This window comes from Athene cunicularia (assembly GCF_003259725.1).
Source record: "Athene cunicularia isolate RWA chromosome 1 unlocalized genomic scaffold, athCun1 chr1_part2, whole genome shotgun sequence".
Taxonomy (NCBI): Eukaryota; Metazoa; Chordata; class Aves; order Strigiformes; family Strigidae; genus Athene; species Athene cunicularia.
Genome location: NW_020799092.1, coordinates 46,869,194 through 46,889,388, shown reverse-complemented (window position 1 = coordinate 46,889,388; position 20,195 = coordinate 46,869,194). Strand labels below are relative to the sequence as shown.

Sequence of the window (20,195 nt, the reverse complement as noted above, 5' to 3'; positions counted from 1 at the left end):
AACCTCAGTGATTCTGTGATTCTTTGATCTTTGGTTATCTACTCTAGCTTATTTACCTTCTTAAGTTGTCTTCCTTCACAGTTATGTCAGCACAGGTTTGTTTATCAGGATAAATCTGTTTTCTCCTAACAAAATAGTTTAATGTAGAGTTTTAGATGTCAAAATACTTTCAGTTCCATTAATGTTCTATTGCAAAAGCTCTGCTTTGATCCTTTTCATTCAGTCAGGACTGAGTGTAGTCAACATATGTTCCTTCAACAGAAACAGGGTTCAGTTTATCCACTCTCCTGCTACTTTTCTCAGATCTTCATCCTTCCCAAACAGCACTGAAGCCTCATTAAAGCCTCACATAAGAGCCATTTCTGCTTGAGACTACTTAATTTCTCAGACAGCTTCTCTTTGCTCTCATCTCATGTACAGTGAAGATGATTTGCCATCAGAACTGTTACCAGTGTTCCTTGAAGAAAAGGGCCAGTTGCCTGTACATCTTGCTTTCCAGTCTGACAAACTTGTCTGAAGGCTTTTGCCCTGTCACCATACTAGGTAGAAGTATGACAATCCTGGCAGTTTCTTAAATTTTGTTGTCTTCAATCTATAGGTAGAGTTAGGCTTGCCCCTTCATGCTTCAAAGTGATTATTATAGAGACCTTTGCTTTTCCAAATAGGGGCTTTCAGTGTTACAAAGCTCAAGACAACGAGAGGATAGATTGTGAAAAGATAGATAAGATCCTCTGTGGTACCACAAGCAGCTGCAGGATGAGTAGGAGTAAGGCCAAGAAGGTTAAGATACCATTGTATTTATCCAAAGTGCTGTTGTCTTATCACTGTTTCTTATTTTTAAAAAACAATCATTCTATATTTCATATTTCAGTTGTATTGGAACTTTTGTATAGATTTTTCAGATTCTTTTGAAGGGGTATTGCATGTATCTAATTTTAATTTACTTCAGTGCTAACTCCTAAGGCTTGATTTTTCTTATTAAAGCCTAAATGTCTGCTTTTGGAGATCTAAGCATTAAATAAAACAGGAAAGACAAAAGCGAGTTTGTGGGCTGTATAAAAACCTGTTATGGATGCTTGAACCCTTATCAAGCAAAAAAAATAAAATACGTATTTCACAAGTAGTCGTTTTGTTGGAAAAATATTAATCTCCTGAAGCATTGCTGTGCTGCCACCTGTGGATGTTTCCTTAAGTATTGCTTTGCCCTTTTGATTGGATGCTATAGTGATAGAGCTCTGTGGGAATTTTTTCTTTTACAGTGAAAACGTGAGAGTTCACAAAGCTTTCATTTTATGATTAAAAAAAAAAAAAAAAAGAAAGTAAATGTCTTAATTAAAAAAACTTTTTCCCCACATTTTCATTTTTATGTTTTTCCATCGGTGTGATTATATACACTTGACTTTTGAAAAACAGCTTTTGAGACCTTTCAATGGGGTATTTCAGCAGTTGTCTTTCTTCAGAAAACTGATCAACATTCCCTCTACAGTTACTTATGGCTCTTAGGTTATCCAGACAAAACATAACATCTTGCACTGAAACCTGAAATTATTACGTTTTAGTGGGTTCAGTTGCCATAGGCATACAGAGTTTGAGTTTAGGGGGGTATTAGTTGAGTGCTTCTCACCACCTCTGGCACTAAGCACTTCACACAGAAGTAGGATAAAGAGGTGTAAAGTGATTCACTATTTCTCCTATTACATGGATCTTTCAGTTAGTCAGCTCTTGGTCTGTTATTAGAAGGCTGAAATATGAAATGTCAGTGTTCCTTGCATAAAAGTAACACAGCTGATGAAGAACCATTACAGGAACACTCAATTTTTATCTCAATTTCATGATCTTACTGCCTGCTTCTCATTTCTCCATTTCACTGGCATAATAGGTAAGATGTTTTCTTTGCTTTGAAATTTTTTTTTTCATTATTTCTATGTAATATCCCTTATGGAATGTGAATAAATGTATTCTCATTACCTTAGGATCCTAGGATAATTCAGGTTAGAAGGAATAGGAGATTTCTAGTGCCACCTCCTGCTCAAAGGAAGGTTAGCTCTGACGTCAGACCAGGTTGCCAGGCTTTTATCTGGTTGGGTCTGGAAAACCTCCAAGAAGGCTGCACAGAATCTCAGTTCCACTGCTTGACTGTTCTTACAGTGAAAACTTTTTTCCTTATACCCTTAACCTCTCTTGTTTCAACTTATGGCCATTGTTTCTTGTCCTTCCACTATACACCACTGTGAAGAGCCTGATTCTATCTTCTGTGTAACTTCCGTGTAGGTACTAGAAGGTTGCTGTTGGGTCTCCCTGAAACAGTCTCTTCTGCAGGCTGAACAAGCCCTGACACTTTGGCCTTTTTTCACAGGGCAAGTGCTCCCAGGCCACTGACTGTCTTGGTGGCTCTCTTTTGTATTTTCTTTTTGTCAGTTAAACAGTCAGAGTCCTTAAATACTCTTTTATCAGTCTTCCCACACTTAAATTATGTGGATTTAGAGAAGTATAAAGTGACTGGTTTTATTATTATTTTTCCCCCCTCTATGAAGGTTTCATAGGACAGGTAGACTTGCTAACAAAATCATAGTCTAGTATTGGAATTACAGTATTCCAGTGAGGCTGCAGCATTGAGATATATATATCTCTTAAGACACTAAAAATAAATATTATTTATTGTTCATTTTTCTGTGCATCTAATGCCTCTTACACCCTACTAGTTACAGCTGTGTTCTCTAAACGATAGACTCTATGTGTCTTTTCAGGTGTATGTACATCAGTAATGTGTTGCATAATACAGTTGATGCACAAATTGTGTTAAGCATTGTTTAGTCCAGTAGAATTGTTTGTCTAATTTTCTTGGAGGTTTATATGATCCCTTGATAATGATTACATAAACAGTTGTTATCCACAGAATGCTACAGAAAAATCTTTTATTTTTTCCAAGTAATTAATATGTAGCATGGAACTATAATTTCAGTGCTGACCTTTGTCATGCAGACCAATCTTTCTCTTCTGTGGTTTGTCTCATAGTTGGTCTTGGAGTTTCTCTGTTCCGTATTTTCCCATGGTCATTTAGCTAGAGACTGAGCACTGTACAGAAGTCTGGTTAAAGAAAACTTGTGGAGACTGCAGTACCTGAAATGAAGTGCCATTCTGTTACCTCTTTAGTTCACAGTATTTTGTAGTAACACCGCGTTTGTTTAGCTTTTTTGGTTTCTATTATTCTTAATCTGTCCGTATACTTGTTAATTTACCTATGTATGTGTTTTTTTTAAAAAAAAAAAAAAAAAAAAAAAAAAACCCCAAACCACTAGGTTGAACAGGGCACATTAATTTGATGAATTTGCTGCCTAGTAGATTGTCTTGATTCTAATAGTTCTTTTTTTTCATTTATGTTTTCCATATGGCGTCCTTGCTGACCTACAACATGTCACATGTCTCCCATGACTGGATTGTGCCAGTTGATGACTACAAGCTCTTTAGGAGGGATAGACAGGGAAGAAGAGGTGGTGAGGTGGCTCTGTATGTTAGGGACTGTAATGATTGCTTTGAGTACAAGTATAGTGAAGACAGGGTGGAGTGTCTTTGTGTTAGAATCAGGGGGAAGGCCAACAGGGCAGATGTTGTAGTGGGAGTCTACTATATGCCACCCACCCAGGACAGAGAGGTAGATGAAATATTCTATAGGCATTTAGGAGAAATCTCAGGATCATTTGCCCTTGTTCTTGTGGGAGACTTTTAACTTCCCAGACATCTGCTGGAAATACAACACAGCAGAGCAGGACCAGTCCCAGAGATTCCTGGAATGTGTGGGAGACAACTTCCTGATGCAGCTGGTGAGTAAACCAACCAGAGAAGGTGCCCTGCTGGATCTCCTCTTTGTGAACAGAGAAGGACTGGTGGATGTTGTGGTGGTTGGAGGCCGACTAGGGCACAGTGATCATGAAATTAAATAGAGTTCTCTGTTCTTAGAGAGGCCAGGAGAGGGGGAAGCAGAACTGACATCTTGGACTTTCAAAGGGCTGACTTTGTCTTGTTTGGACACCTGCTTGACAGGATCCCTTGAGAGATGGTCCTGAAGGGTATAGGGGTCCAGGAAGGCTGGGCACTCTTCAAGAAGGAAGTGTTAATGGCTCAGGAGCAGGCACTCCCCAGGTGCTGTAAGAGAAACTAGCAACAGAGAACACCACCCTGGCTGAACAGGGAGCTTTGGCTGCAACTCAGGGAGAAATGGAGAGTTTACAGCCTTTGGAAGAAGGGGGTAGCCACTCACATGATTACAAAGATGCTCTGAGGCTATGCAGGGTGGAAATCAGAGGTCTAAAGCCCAGCTGGAAATTAATACGGCTTCAGCAATCAAGGACAACAAGAAGTCTTTCTATAAATATGTCAGTAGCAAAAGAAAGACCAGGGAGAGTCTCCATCCACTGCTGGAGGGGGACACGGGAGGAAATATGGTAACAAGTCATGAGGAGAAGGCTGAGGTCCTTAATGCCTTCTTTGCCTCAGTCTTTAATAATAAGACTAGCTGTACTGAGGAAATCCAGCCTCCTCAGCCAGGAGACAGAGAAGGGGAGAACAACCTCCCCGCATTCCAGGAGACAGTGACCTACTGCATACACAAGTCTATGGGCTAGACATACACAGGTCTATTGGACCAGATGGGATACACCCGAGGGTGCTGAAGGAGCTGGCTGGGGTGCTCGTCAAGCCACTTTCCATCATTTACCAGCAGTCCTGGCTGACCGGGGAGGTCCTGACAGATTGGAAATTGGCCAATGTGACACCCATCTATAAGAAGGGTTGGAAGGATGATCCCGGAAATTACAGGCCTGTCAGCTTGACTTCGGTGCCTGGGAAGCTGATGGAGCAGCTCATCCTGAGTGCCATCATACAACACATGAGGGACAACCAGATGGTCAGGCCCAGTCAGCATGGGTTTATGAAAGGCAGGTCCTGCCTGACAAACCTGATCTCCTTCTACAACAGGGTGACCTGCTCATTGGATGAGGGAAAGGCTGTGGATGTTGTCTACCTTTACTTTAGTAAGGCTTTTGACACCGTTTCCCACAGCATTCTCCTGGTGAAACTGTCTGCTCGTGGCTTGGATGGGCACAGGCTTTGCTGGATAAAAAAACTGTCTGGATGTCCGGGCCCAGAGAGTTGTGGTGAATGGAGTTAAATCCAGTTGGCGGCTGGTCACGAGTGGTGTCCCCCAGGGCTCGGTGTTGGGGCCACTCCTGTTTAACATCTTTATTGATGATCTGGACGAGGGGATCGAGTGCACCCTCAGTCAGTTTGCAGGTGACACCCAGTTGGGTGGGAGTGTTGATCTGCTCGAGGGTAGGGAGGCTCTGCAGAGAGACCTGGACAGGCTGGAGCCATGGGCTGAGGCCAACTGGAGGAGTTTCCATAAGGGCAAATGCCGGGGGCTGCCCTTGGGCCACAACAACCCCCAGCAGCGCTACAGGCTTGGGGAGGAGTGGCTGGAGAGCTGCCAGTCAGAGAGGGACCTGGGGGGGTTGATTGACAGCCGGCTGAACAGGAGCCAGCAGTGTGCCCAGGGGGCCAAGAAGGCCAATGGCATCCTGGCTTGTGTCAGCAATAGCGTGGCCAGCAGGGACAGAGAAGGGATCTGACCCCTGTACTCGGCACTGGTGAGGCCGCACCTCGATTCCTGTGTTTAATTTTGGGCCCCTCACTACAAAAAGGACATTGAATGACTCCAGCGTGTCCAGAGAAGGGCAACGAAGCTGGTGCAGGGTCTGGAGCACAGGTCGTACGGGGAGCGGCTGAGGGAACTGGGGGTGTTTAGTCTGGAGAAGAGGAGGCTGAGGGGAGACATCATCGCCCTCTACAGCCACCTGAAAGGAGGGTGCAGAGAGCTGGGGATGAGTCTCTTTAACTAAGTAATATGCAATAGAACAAGAGGTAATGGATTCAACTTGCACTGGGAAGATTTAGACTAGATATTAGGAAGCATTTCTTTACAGAACTTGTTGGGCATTGGAATGAACTGCCCAGGGAGGTGGTGGAGTCCCCATCCCTGGAGGTGTTTTAAGAGTCAGGTCGACATAGTGCTGAGGGATCTGGTATTGTTGAGAACTGCTAATGTTGGGTTGATGGTTTTACTGTATGATCTTCAGGGTTTTTTCCAATCTAGATGATTCTGCGATTCTGTGATATGAGAAAATAGGAATGTATGCTTCCTTTCAAATTGGCTTCTAGATGCTTTTTAGCTTGTGACTTCAATCATGATCTGAAATAGTTCTCCTTTGTCAGCCTTTTCATGAAGTAAACATGTTTGTAATTATTTAGCATTGTCAGTTATGTTGAAAAGATCAGTGGGTATGTGGCCAACTACATTTGTTCCTGTAGCAGCTACTGTTCTAAAAGTTGTGGCATCTGCTGTTTTAGAAAAGATGTCAGCTCTGTATCTTAGAAATTGCCTTGTTCAGATATATACTTGTGCATTCCAGTACTAACATCAGTGACATCTTATGTTGGAATTTGGAAACAAAAAAAAAAAAAAAAGGGAAATTATCTATAGTCATCTTCCTGACATGCATACAGATATAAATTAATATTCTGTGAAAGTGACAAAACTAATTTATCAGGTGAAAAATAAAATAAGATAAATTGGTTTTTTGGTGAAACGACACACTGTCAGCACATTGTATAGTGCTTGACTAAGAAACTGTAGAAAAATTTACTATTTTTGCATTATTTCATTTCTTGTTCTGGACATTCCTCAAACTAAGTTGATGAGTTGAACTGATTTCATCTTCTAAACCAGTCCAAAAATAATCCAGAAGAAATGTGAGGAGGAAACAAAGTTTTTTGACAGGTTAGCAAGATGAATACATTTATTGTGCACTCAGTTGAGGGTCAGCAGAGAAGGGCCAGGACTTCTTTGGGTAGTAGGGTTTGTCACATCACTCGGATGAAACATGCCATTTTAGATAAAGTGTAGTTTTATTTATTGTTAGTTTAGCGTGGTTTGCACTGTATTGTTTCTGGATATCTGCTGGAACTTGGTAGTCTATCCATTCATTTAGGTTGATGCTAAAAATGATCTTTTGAAAACTAACCACTTCTGTGTGGATTTGAGAGACCAAATGTTTCTCCCCTGAGCTTCATGGATCAGTTCAGAACTGACAATGCAGATCTGTGAGGTTGGAGGTGCTTGGAATCACCATACTAGGAATAAAAGTTCTTTGCCATGTAGCAAGAGAAAAAATGAGTTTTCTTCAACCCTCAGTGTACAAAAGGGCCTGTAATATCAGGATTTTTTTTTTTTAGTGTTGACAGCTCATGAAAGCTTTAGGTGAGGAAGGAGAGAAAGAAAGAAGTGAGATATGGGCATGAAACTCAGCTCTACAGCATATGACTGGGTTTTCTTTGTAATATTACACAGGTATAATAGGCAGAAATAGGAGTAACTTTTTTTATCCTACTCAACAAAGTTGTAATTCTTCCAGGCTTAATTGTTGCATCTTATATAGTAATGTACATGGAGCTAAAATTTTTGTTCTTTCCCTTGTTTGCAGAGAGGCGGGTGAGACTGATGAAATATTTGACCTTTCTTGGAATTTTTAACAGAGGAAAGAATGCATAAAAACTTTGAATATTGAATAAAGAAAGTTTGCTAAATCTATATGCTAAGGCATGGCATGGAGATCACTTCCAATTGATGGAAAAAATTTTATTTAAAGGAGTGTGAGGAGTAGCACACCAAAATTCAAAGTGATTCCTAAAATTGTAAATAATACTTCAGTGATTACATCCTGCTATCTCTAGGTGCTGACAGAAGAGGCAAACTGGTATAGAGGATAAGTCATTATCTCAGTCTGAACGAAGGCCTTGGCTTTCCTTGAACCAATTGAAGCTCTAAACAGCTTCACAAAATTTAAAAGAACGTAAAGAACGTAGGGAGGGCAGCACCAGTTCTGATTCAAGGTCTGGACTGTTTACCATAGATTGCTGTCTTCCACAGCATCGATGAGCAGATGCCTAGGAAGAGAAGGAATAGGGCCAGCATTCTCACCTTCCCTCCCACCCCTGCCAAAAAAAAAATCTGTTTTCAACTATTTTCTGCTCACGTGTTGCTCTGAATGTGGTATACTTTTATTTAATAAGCCCTGTTGGTTCTCTCTTCCAAGTGCCTATGCAGTCTCTCCGTGAGGCCCTGTAAACTTTGTGCATCTGTAACAACTTTTCAGGGAGGAGTTTCATAAAGCTGCTACAATACAAACTGTGTTGTCAGACTGTGGTTGGCTGGACTACTATGGCTAATAAATTCTGACATAAAGCTTTTGAAAAATATCTGTAAGGATAGCTGCAGCCAGTCTTCGTTATAAAACATTAGTTGTTTCTGGAAAAGATTTTGGGTTTTTTTTCCTCCCTTGTGGTCACTAGGCATTACAGTTTAAAGTATTGTTCATGGCTGCTTTAAAATAAAGTTCAGACATTCTTTGTTTAGAACTAATTCAAATCACTGTTCTAAATATTCTGTATTTCTATTTACAGTGTCTGAGCAACACACCTCCTCTTACAGAATACTTCCTCAATGATAAATACCAAGAAGAGCTGAATTTTGACAATCCTTTAGGAATGCGAGGTGAAATAGCAAAATCTTATGCCGAGCTTATCAAGCAAATGTGGTCAGGAAAATACAGCTATGTTACCCCAAGAGCATTTAAGGTCAGTAGGGGGTTTAACTTGAATGTACATTGTAAGTTTTGGGTTTGTAGTTTAAGTATAGAAAATGTAAGAAAATATGCAAAATAAGAATTTGAAGAAATATTTATCAGTATGCAGTGCATTTGTTTAACTGTTAAAACACTTGGATGTATATTTAAATAAGCATCAACTGTCCTTGTGCTTTGATCTTTGAGAATCTGTCGGTGCTAAGTTAACAGTTGGACTAGATGATCTTCAAGGTCCTTTCCAACCTAGTTGATTCTGTGATTCTATTAATCAGTTTTAGCTTGCTGTTTCCATTGAAAAGCTTACCTTTTACAACTTTATATGTTTTACCTTTTCAACTTTCTGCTGTAGCATCTCAGAAGTATGCTTTATAACAAGCTACCAGAAGTATTTGCTTGTTTGGTTTTTTTTTTAGACACAAGTGGGACGATTTGCACCACAATTTTCTGGTTATCAGCAACAAGATTGTCAGGAGCTACTGGCTTTTCTCTTGGATGGATTACATGAGGATTTGAATCGAATCAGGAAAAAGCCTTACATTCAGTTAAAGGATGCAGATGGGAGACCAGATAAGGTAATGTTTCTGGTGTTCACCTTCTTCATTTCAGTCAAGGCTACATGTTGCAAGATACTTCTACATGATTGTGCACTGAAAGGTTGGGACACTGCTCATGTATTGCTTTTTTCTGGAAGAGATTTCAGAAAATAAGTCAAGACCTTAAATGGAGATCTTGTTCAAATACCTGGGTAATTCCTGTTTATATGGAAGATGGCTGGGGAGATGGGAGGCTGTTAAGGCTTTGCTAAGACCTTTTTGTTCAATTCAGTTCAATTGAATATTCTGGTTTTCTTTTATTCTTATATTGGCTGTATGCAGCGTTCTGTCTCTCTCCAGTACTCTTCCTTTAGGGAAGCTCTTCTAGCATGGAACTACAAGCATATAGATAATTTCTTTTGTTATGAGTGTTGTTACTTCAGATCAAATTTTTACTTTTGTCTGCTTTTTTCTTGCCCCAAGTCACTTGAAAGTCTGTCTCAGACTATGTAATATCACTGACAGAATCTCTGTCCTAGGAATAGCATACATTTTTTAACCTGTGATCCTTATAGTAGTAACATATCTTACAGAGTCCTTTGGAGTGAGATTTCTGTGTTTAGGTGGTAACCAAGAATGTTCTGTCAAGTACTCATACTAATAATTCTCGTTGTTCATTTCCTACTACTTATTTATAACCCAGGTCATGCTTTAATTACAGGTGGTTGCTGAAGAAGCCTGGGAAAACCATTTAAAAAGAAATGATTCCATCATTGTAGATATATTTCATGGCCTTTTTAAATCCACCCTAGTTTGTCCTGAATGTGCTAAGATATCTGTAACCTTTGACCCTTTTTGTTACTTGACACTTCCATTACCAATGAAAAAAGAACGCACTTTGGAAGTTTATTTAGTTAGAATGGATCCACTTGCAAAGCCTATGCAGGTAAGCCTCTTAGTTTATATACAAAATTCCTGATTCATGTGGCGTTAACAGTAAACCTGAGTTCCTTTACATTTTTTAAATTTATAAGTACAATAAGCAAATCCAACAAGCTTTAGTTTTCTGGCATGTGTTCTGAAGTCCCACTTAGAAAACCTGGGGAAAGATTATATGTACCTTCTTATATTTCTATCAGTTTCAAGGAAGATAGTGGTAATTTCTTTATGGTTTTATTAAGAAGGCTTCTTAATCTTTAAAATGTATGCTGTCCTCATTTTTTATTTTCGTTTGCTCTAACGAATTTGTATGATTATAAAAAAATATTTTAGACTTAATTCCTCAGTTTCTTAGCCTCAAAATGGAAATATTTTTACTAAGTGGTGCAAAAAAACCCCATGGCTAAATGTATTAGGTAGTCCTGAATGCTTCTATTTTTCTTTGTCAAAAGAAAAAATTTCAGATGAGATTTCTTTAAGAGTATCTCTTTTGCCCTTTTTAGGAAGGATGATATTATACACCTTAGAATGGCATGAAACAGTGTACATAGGTTATGGTAACAAAATCACGAGTAAATGGTTCTACCTGTATGTTCTGGGGTAAGCGAGGATAGGTGAAATAAATAAGACATGGGCAGTTAGGCAGACTTGCAAAAAGGCTTTATCACCTGAAATCAGAGTACTATAAGAAGGAAGGTGGGAGAAAAGGGAGTGTTGTCAAAAGCAGTAAGAGCTAGAGAAAGTCAAAGATAAAAGGACATGTATTAACTAGTGGGAGATGAGCCTGCTACAAATTTAATTATTTGTGGGAACAGTTTTGCACAAGGGGCATTCAGTAGTTGAAGATGACCCTGTATGACATGTGGGATGGTTATGCAGGCATGAGTAGAGTTTGGGAAGAGTACAAGTTCAGTAGAGCTTCTGTGAGGCTAAATAACTGTAAGACTTAAGGAAATACCAAACACATGGTGTACTTGGCAATTGATTCCAAAGTTATAATACCTTATTTCTAATTAATCCTGTCTTTATTTATTATGCAAATAACAGGTAAGAGTCCTGTGTGGAGTTTCATTACAAACTGCAGGTGTACTGCACTAAGGGAAGCCACAGAGGTTTTCTTTGACTGTTAATCATCAGGTTCTCTCTCTGCATGTGAAATTACAGTTCAGTCTTTATCCATTGCCTGCCATTGCATTTTTTCCCAGTAATACTTTATAAACAACTTGTGTTGTATTTCATATTTAAGAATCTAGTCAATAGCATGCATATTAGTTAAATGCTTAAATAAATAGGTGCTGTTGAAATATAAATCTAAGTACTTGATGCTGTTAGTCTTCTTCTGGAGAAAGTAAAATAACGTTTTAAAAAAAGCATTGTATAAAGTAATGTAGTATTCAAACTGTGCGTGTCTGTATGAGTAAAGTTGTGAAAGTAACTACTAAGTTTTCAGCGGCTTTCAGAATTTGTGTTAGTTTATTTACAGACTTTACACCTTAAGTTCTCATGCATCTTTGTTCTCCTAAGAAATTAAAGTGACATCTTATTTTTTTTTAGTACAAAGTAGTTGTTCCCAAAATTGGAAATATATTGGATCTTTGCACAGCATTGTCAGTTTTGTCTGGTGTTGCTGCAGATAAGGTAAGAGTGGTTTCTTACATGAAACACAACAATGAACATTTTAACACATATTAATCTGATTTATTGACATACACTCCATTTTTCTTTTTAGATGATTGTTACTGATATATACAATCACAGGTTCCACAGGATATTTGGCATGGATGAAAATCTAAGTAGTATTATGGAACGTGATGACATTTATGTGTAAGTACAGATAACATGCTTCATGTCTCTTTGCAGTTTGTTTAATTATTGCAAAAGATTAAAACCTAGATATAAGATAGTGACAAATCTTGGGGGGTTTATTATTTTTTAATTTTTCCACTTTGTAGCTTTCTAAATGACAGCTGTCCTTTGTATTTCTGATTGTTTTTCTTTTTAGATTTGAAATTGCTATCAATAGAACAGAAGATACAGAACAAGTGATAATTCCTGTTTGTTTAAGGGAGAAGTGCAGGCACACTAGCTACAGCCATAGTGGTCCTTCACTGTTTGGTCAACCTTTTCTCATAGCAGTGCCTAGAAATAATACTGAAGATAAACTGTATAACCTGCTGCTGCTAAGAATGTGGTAAGGTTATTGTGTTTAAAGATAAATGTATTTGTTATGAATAATGCCAGTAGTTGAAATCAGTAGGAACTTATTTTTACATTCATTGCTAACAAACGGATTAGATTTGAATACTTAGTCTTTTTATTTGTTTTCTGTTAAATATATTAAATCTAAAATTTAGATTTTAATTTGATTTTTTGTTAGCATGATCTCATCCAAAACTTATTTGAGAAGACAGTAGAGAATCAGTTGGTATTGTCAGTTTAGGGGAATTAAGTCTGCTATATTCATAGCTGTTTGTTAGGGCTTGGTAAAATGGAAATGATTTGCCAGTTATTCTGCTATGGTTATACCTCCTGTATCTGCTGTGCAACTTCATGTACGAATTTATATTGTAAAACTACATGGTAGACACTTTCTGGAACTAGACTGGAATTTCATTATGTAGAAGAAATCAGAATCATATAACCTGCAATTTAAATTTATGCCTCATTTTCTGTTGATGTAACTTTTTCTGTAAGTGAAACCTTATGTTTTTGTGGTTTCATAACCACAACCTTAACCATCATAACTATATGGTTAATGAACATTTTAAAAAGTGATTTCTGGACAGAGTCTAGTACCAAGAAACAAGTTGTATAAACCCAAGTAACTGCCAAAGCCATAAGATCATAGATGGGCAGAATTTCAGATGTGTTCATAACAGTAGACATGTTAGACAATAAAACTATTACTTCTGAATAAATCAGAAAGGAGTGCAGCAATACAGTACACTAGAAAGGATTTGCTGTAACCATTTCATTATCTGGCTTGAACAATGTAAATATTTAAAAAACATTGATGCTGCTGCTTTCATTTGTTATATTTAGCCGATATGTAAAAACATGTACTGAAAGTGAAGACACTGAAGGATCCCTACATTGCTGTAAGGACCATGGTATCAATGGTAATGGCCCAAATGGAATACACGAAGAAGGATCTCCAAGTAAGACTGGAATATCTAAACTTGTTTAGTATTTTGTCTTCAGTTTGAAAGTGAAGTGTCTTTTGATTATTCTACCTTATTTCTTTCTCCTTATTCTTCCAAATGTTTCAGGTGAAATGGAAACAGATGAACAAGATGATGAATCCAGCCAGGATCAGGAACTTCCTTCAGAGAATGAAAACAGCCAGTCAGAAGACTCAGTTGGAGGTGACAATGACTCTGAAAATGGATTATGTACTGAGGATACTTGCAAAGGTCAACCTCTCACGGGACACAAAAAGCGATTGTTTACATTCCAGTTCAATAATTTAGGCAATACTGACATAAACTACATCAAAGATGATACCAGGCATATTAGATTTGATGATAGGCAACCTAGGCTTGATGGTAAGTCATGGGAAACAACTCGGGCAACATTTGATTCTGATACTTCTTTCTGACTACACTTCCATTGAATAGTGTTTCATTTTCTCTGTGTGCTATTTGATACATCTTTTTTTCCAGTAGTAAATTCTGTATAAATAATTAATTTGCTATTGTAATTAACTCTTAGAAATGCAGAAATTGTGTGTGCTTCAATTTTTCATCTTGAATTTGTGCTAGCATTGTTTAATTCACTTTGAAGAGTGTTTGCCCAAAGTTAATACAATTTCATGTAAAGCAAGAAATAATATTAAGAGAAAACATGTTCTTAATCTTAGAAAGATCTTTCCTTGCTTTGGATTGGGATCCTGAATTGAAGAAGAGATATTTTGATGATAGTGCAGCAGAGGTAAGCTGTTCATGTTGCTCCCCTTTCCAGCACTAATAAAACTTAAATGTGAAAAATACAACTTAATTAATGTGATGTAAAAGATTTTAAGTCTTCAAGAGAAGAAGCTAGTAAATATTTTTTTGCATTATTCATAGTAAATATGTTGTTATAAATAAACCATTTATACATCTAAGTAATTAGCAAATCTTACTAAATTGGAAGTAAATCTGAAGCTCTGAAAACTTTTTGCTTGAATGGTTTCTGATCAGTTTTTCCATATATAGGAGCTTTGTAGTTACTGTTTATAGTAAGACGACATCACTAAAATGAGTTTTGTTTCATTTGTTCTCTTAACTCAAGAAATACTTCTCTTTAGGATTTTGAAAAACATGAAAGTGTGGAATATAAGCCTCCCAAAAAGCCTTTTGTGAAATTAAAAGATTGCATTGAGCTGTTCACAACAAAGGAAAAATTAGGTGCTGAAGACCCATGGTAAGGACAAAAAATTAAAGTTGGTGTGTTCTATGGTATTTTTCTCAAAATGTTATCAAACACACACTTGAACATTAACAGAGATACCTATTTGATTTCTTAATGGTATTTTGAATCTTGTTATTTCAACTGTAGTTGAAAATTCTAAAAATGTTTTCTATTTTGATCCATTGCTTAACTAAAATTGTTACCATATGCAGAAGATTATGTTTGTATGGGAGACAACGTATTCAGAATTAGGAGGAGGGGTAGATCCGTAAGATACTCTAGCATGTGAACTGTGATCCACAGTGAATGGATGTGGGACTGGACTTGAATAATATTGTGCCAGATCCAATGTAGTAATTGAAACAAATATTCCTTTCTGAGATGAGAAAGGTTGGTGCATACTGATGTTTTTTATGCAAATACATAATTTGCCTTGCATTGATATATGAAATAGGGATGTACTTAAACAACAGGTTTGTGGGATAGGGATGTCTATAATCAGTAGAACCTCTCAAATTCATGTTCCAATCATTGGGGTTTTGGCAGAGGCTTTTATTCTGATTCATGATTCTTCCAAATTAGGATTTGACATCATATCTGAATACTCACAGTTATAGGATATTCCCATAAGATTCTTCCTCGGGAATTTTCTATCGCATAAGAATCCTTCATCAACACCTGAAGCTCAGAATTGAGTTTGAAAACATCTGCCACTTTTTTTTGTGGATACTTAAAAGTTTTGGAGTCTTCCAAACTGTCACCAGAGATCCTCCTTTATTTGGGCAGGGCAGGGGACTGACTGACAAAGTCTCATCTTTTTTTCTGGGTTGGCTAGATTATACAATACTTGATAAACTATCTGAGATACTGTATAACTCAAGTATGGTGAAGCACTTCCATTTTTGCAGGACTTTTTAAGCAGAGTATTTGTGAAATGCAACTACTGCTGAAGTCAAGCAGTTGTCACTAGGTACACCTCACCAGAGGTCATTAATCCCATTCATTCTTTATTTGTCAGGTCTTCACAGGTCTAATCTGTGAGAGCTCATCATCTCTAGTCCAGTGCTATTTGTATTCCAGACACTCTAAGTCAACTGGGAAAACTTCTTCAGTTACAGCCTGTCCGTAGAGTTCTCCTAATTTTTCATCTTTACCTGATGTTGCTATGTAAAGACACTTGTGCAGACTTTTTAAATTAAGGTTCACATCTTTTTTTCCTAGATCTTTACTTGTTAGATACCAGGGTGTAGAATATGCGTAGACCACTTCACAGAAAAGTTGCTTCCTTGCACTGTTCTTACTTACATTCCTCCCTGAGCATTTAGTTTTCGGAAGATTCAAGTATGCATTGCAGGAACCAGGAATTTATAAGTCACAGCCTGTTTAGTACTTGCCTACTAAGGCAAGTTTTTTTAGTAAGGAGGTTTTTTCAGCTTCCAATAGTCACTGTTACCTGGTTTTAGTGGTAGGTGGGATGGGGTGGGAGATGAATGTATTTGGAAATTGAAAGAAAAGAACTACACTTGTCTGTTATTTATGATTTTTCATATAGTCAGTTTTCCTGAGATATTTTCATAACTCTTGGCTTTTTTGATAAAATGTGAGAAAGCTGTGTTTTAACTAAAGATATAGGGACTACTATCAGAGACGAGAATCCTATATTGAGGGGTGCTACTTTTGTGGTTAAAATGCTGTCGAGCTTCACTGAGCGTGCTTGCACACTAGTACCACATGTTTTAAACTGGAAGGGATATCAATGGCATTAGTAACAGAAGGTGGAAGATGCATGTGTTTCAGCTTTTGCTCGTTCAGTTCCTCCTGTGTTAACTAGCTTTCTCTATGGTAGTGTATTTTAACATACATACAAACTGCAGGGTTTTTTTTTTTCTTTTAGGTATTGTCCAAACTGTAAAGAACATCAGCAAGCTACCAAGAAGTTAGACTTGTGGTCACTGCCCCCTGTACTGGTAGTTCATCTGAAGCGTTTTTCCTATAGCAGATATATGAGGGACAAGTTGGATACGTTGGTTGACTTTCCAATAAAGTAAGAAACCTAAATATTTTGGTGCTAGAACTGTAAAACTTAGCATGTCTAGGGTACACGTTTAATCCAGCAATTATGTAAAATACTTTTGTTCTCAGCTTCCATGCATGGATCCAGCAAACACTGATGACAAAATTCTTGTAGGTGAAAAGTATGAACTTGGCAAAATAATAATGGTAGATAAGTATGGAAGAAGTCTATCAATAGTTTTGGCCAAGATTACTTGGTTTTGTTGTTCCACTCCTCACAGAGTGAGAGATGCACTGTTGGTGTAGTCTGGAGGATGTAGTTTTTGTGGGAAATACAAAGTAACGGGCATTAAAGACCACCAAAATGTGAAATGGTTTAAAATATTATTAACTTGACCTTCTTTTGGTTGTTTTTTTGTGTGTGTTTTCTTTTTTTTTTTTTAACAGTGACTTGGACATGTCAGAGTTCCTTATTAATCCCAATGCAGGGCCTTGCCGCTACAACTTGATTGCTGTCTCCAACCACTATGGAGGAATGGGAGGAGGGCACTGTAAGTTGATATCAAATATCATGTCAGCTTTCTTTCCATGTTTATTTTGATTTAAGTACTGATCATTTCGAATAATTGGCATTTTTTAATGGTTGAGGGACAATTTTTTTCATTAGCTTGAAATGCTTTCACAAGTATTCTAACACAAAAATCTGTATGAAATGAGCTTTCAAGGATAATTGTAGGTTCTTGTCTACTTCTAGTTACTCACATTGTGAAAAGAGAAAAGATAAAGGGCTCCATAAGAGCTACTGTACTCATACAACTGATTTTGGCTTGTCTGTATTTTTCTATATTACACATCTCCTTGAAAGAAGAGAGAAAAATGAAATTGACTGAGGGATTTTATTTTGACTGTCCTTTCTCACTGTACATTTTCTTTAGAAGGGGCATATTGTTGGTTAAGCTTTCTTTGATTAAAAATAAAGTGTGAAATTATCAGTCAAATAGTGATAATAGGTTTTAGTTAGTTAAGTGTCAAGTGTTTGACAGTAACAGACTCTAGCAGGTGGTTCTGTTACACCTATGAAGATACAAAGTCCTTAGACATTGTACTTTTTTGCCCTAGATACTGCTTTTGCAAAAAATAAGGATGATGGAAAATGGTACTACTTTGATGACAGTAGTGTGTCCACTGCGTGTGAGGACCAAATAGTGGTAAGTACCTTTTGTGTTTCTAAAATTGGGACTGTTGATGATGTTTTCTTCTTGAGGGACGAAAAATGAAGAGTAAATCATGAACCCTGCAGTAAATTTATAGATAGTAGTTTGTGTTCTTTCAAAAGACAGTACAGAACAAAAATGGTTTGGTCACAGATGCAAAAATATGAAAGTTTGGAATTTCCTTGTGATTTTACCTTGTAGATAACTTGGATTGTAAATGTTTTGTCTGGAGCCTCATGAGCATATTACACTTCTTTCTTTTACAGTCCAAAGCAGCATATGTGCTCTTCTACCAGAGACAGGATACAATCAGTGGAACTGGCTTTTTCCCTCTTGACCGGGAAACTAAACAAGGTGCTTCAGCTGCCACAGGCATCCCACTAGAAAGTGATGAAGACAGCAATGAAAATGATAATGATATAGAAAATGAGAATTGTATGCACACTAACTAATGGAAGAACTAGAAGCCATAAGAGACTTTCTTACTGGGGATACCTATTGGAAGAGTGAAATTGCCCAACAAATTAAGAATAAAAATCTGAGATGGGGAATTTCAGATAACAGAATGTAAATCTTTATTACATTTTAACATGTGCAGTACTTGAAGTGAAACAATAAAAACTTAAACAGAAATTGTCTAATGCATTTACAGTCTTGTATTCACAAGCTATATATAGGAAATCACAAATAAACCCCTTTTAAGTTTTCTGCTGCTGTTCTGATGAATTATGTTTTCTTTTGTTTTAGATGTGAGTTAATAACTAAAATGTTAATTCTGTGGACTTCTGACATTTATTTTCTTAGTACTGCAAGAATACTACTGCCAAGTCTAGTTTCTGGATGAATATATACATGTTCCTTAGGCTGTCACACAGACTACAAGTAAAAATGTCATAAGTATATAAGCAGTAGTTTTCTTGAAACAGCAAATTTTTGTTCCTCCCTAAATTTAATTTTTTTAAAAAAATTCGGTCACAATAGAAGAAACAGCTTGAAAAGGTGTTTTAACCTTTTGTGATATAGTTGAGCATCCAGAATATTACGTTCATCTTACTGCTGCCGTGGAACAGGTTCTGGATTTCATGCTGCATTAACAAAAGTTTTTTCAATTAAATGTAAGTATCCTTTGTTGCTTGTTGGAATCTACTCTGCAGACATAATTACTGTTATCTTGCTTATAAAACATGCATAATTTTAATCTGATGTCAGTCCAAAATTTTAAATTGTGCTCTAAGCTCTCTCTCCCCAGTTTGACAGCTTGCAAACTACTCTGTAACAGGGTCAGAGTTAATAGTATTCTGTATCCATAGTAATGACTGTGTATTGGGCTTAGATGAGAAATTTTTCAGTATAACCTGCCTTTAAATTGTTAATGAACAAAATTGCTTTAAAGGTAGGCCTGTTATTTTCTTTGTGTGTTCCTAATGGAATTCACCATAGCCTTACAGCATATCTGAAAAAGTAACTCATTATAAGAGAATTGGCATTTGCATGTTCAAGTCAGAACCTGTATAGTATATAAAGCATATAAACTTTGAATTGGATTTTAGTTAACTATGTTCAGGGGTCCAGGATGCCAAAATATGATAAGTGTGACAGTTTGAAACATTTTTTAATTTGCTGCTTTCCCTTTTATCTAGTTGGAAGAATGTATTGTTGATTTGTATACAATACTGCCTTTGGGAGGGGCTTTTAAGTGCAGGGGCACGCTTTACATATCTACTACCTGGAGAATTGCTTTGTGTCCCACTGTTTAAACAAGTAATTTAAAAAAGAAAAAAGCAAAAAGTATGATGTTCTTCACTTGAACTAATCAAATACAATAGGTTATAAATTGTGTATTGTAAATAAAAGTTCACTCTGTGAGTGCACATTTTGGTAAATTATTTATTTATGTTAGCATTAAAAAGTTTAAAAATTTGCATTTGACCAGGATATAAATGAGGTATGTTGGACATGGCTTTGCTTTATACCTTGATATTAAAACTGGTGTTTCATCCTGGTATTTTAAAGCTGCTTTGAGGTTTTTTTTTTAAATGTAAACTAACCTCCTGCATGACAGAGGTTAAAATTTTGTCTGCACTTGAGTTCACTTGGGTTTACATTTGAAATGCGCATGTTTATTTATACAGATTTCAATAAAGCTATTCAAGGCCTTATTTAGTCTTCCATTTTCTTACAAAATTTTTCCCACAGTGTTTGTAATGGTAGTTTTTGTCTAAGACTTATATTATCGGTTACAAAATGGCTATTTAATGACCAACGCAGAATAATAGTATTTCCAGAAGATAGTCTATAGAAAAGGGATTTTCTCCTGTCATTGTCTGGCTCTAAAAATATTTATAAGGCTGAAAAAAAATATTGCCATAAAAACCTGTTATTTGTTTTTTAAAAGTAGCACTGTAACA

At 37.1% G+C, this 20,195-nt stretch overlaps 1 protein-coding gene across 1 annotated transcript in view; it reads left to right on the top strand.

The window, feature by feature from the left end:
* USP15 (ubiquitin specific peptidase 15) overlaps positions 1–19,946 on the top strand; it is a 56,600-nt gene extending 36,654 nt beyond the window's left edge. Inside the window, exons 8-21 of the mRNA XM_026867563.1 lie at positions 8,515–8,688; positions 9,110–9,268; positions 9,951–10,175; positions 11,723–11,806; positions 11,898–11,992; positions 12,171–12,359; positions 13,211–13,326; positions 13,438–13,713; positions 14,028–14,098; positions 14,457–14,572; positions 16,455–16,604; positions 17,021–17,124; positions 17,693–17,781; positions 18,054–19,946. Of these exons, the coding sequence (XP_026723364.1) occupies positions 8,515–8,688; positions 9,110–9,268; positions 9,951–10,175; positions 11,723–11,806; positions 11,898–11,992; positions 12,171–12,359; positions 13,211–13,326; positions 13,438–13,713; positions 14,028–14,098; positions 14,457–14,572; positions 16,455–16,604; positions 17,021–17,124; positions 17,693–17,781; positions 18,054–18,239 (2,034 nt within the window). The 3' untranslated portion in view covers positions 18,240–19,946. The remainder of the gene's footprint in view (positions 1–8,514; positions 8,689–9,109; positions 9,269–9,950; positions 10,176–11,722; positions 11,807–11,897; positions 11,993–12,170; positions 12,360–13,210; positions 13,327–13,437; positions 13,714–14,027; positions 14,099–14,456; positions 14,573–16,454; positions 16,605–17,020; positions 17,125–17,692; positions 17,782–18,053) is intronic.
* Positions 19,947–20,195: the final 249 nt, after the last annotated feature.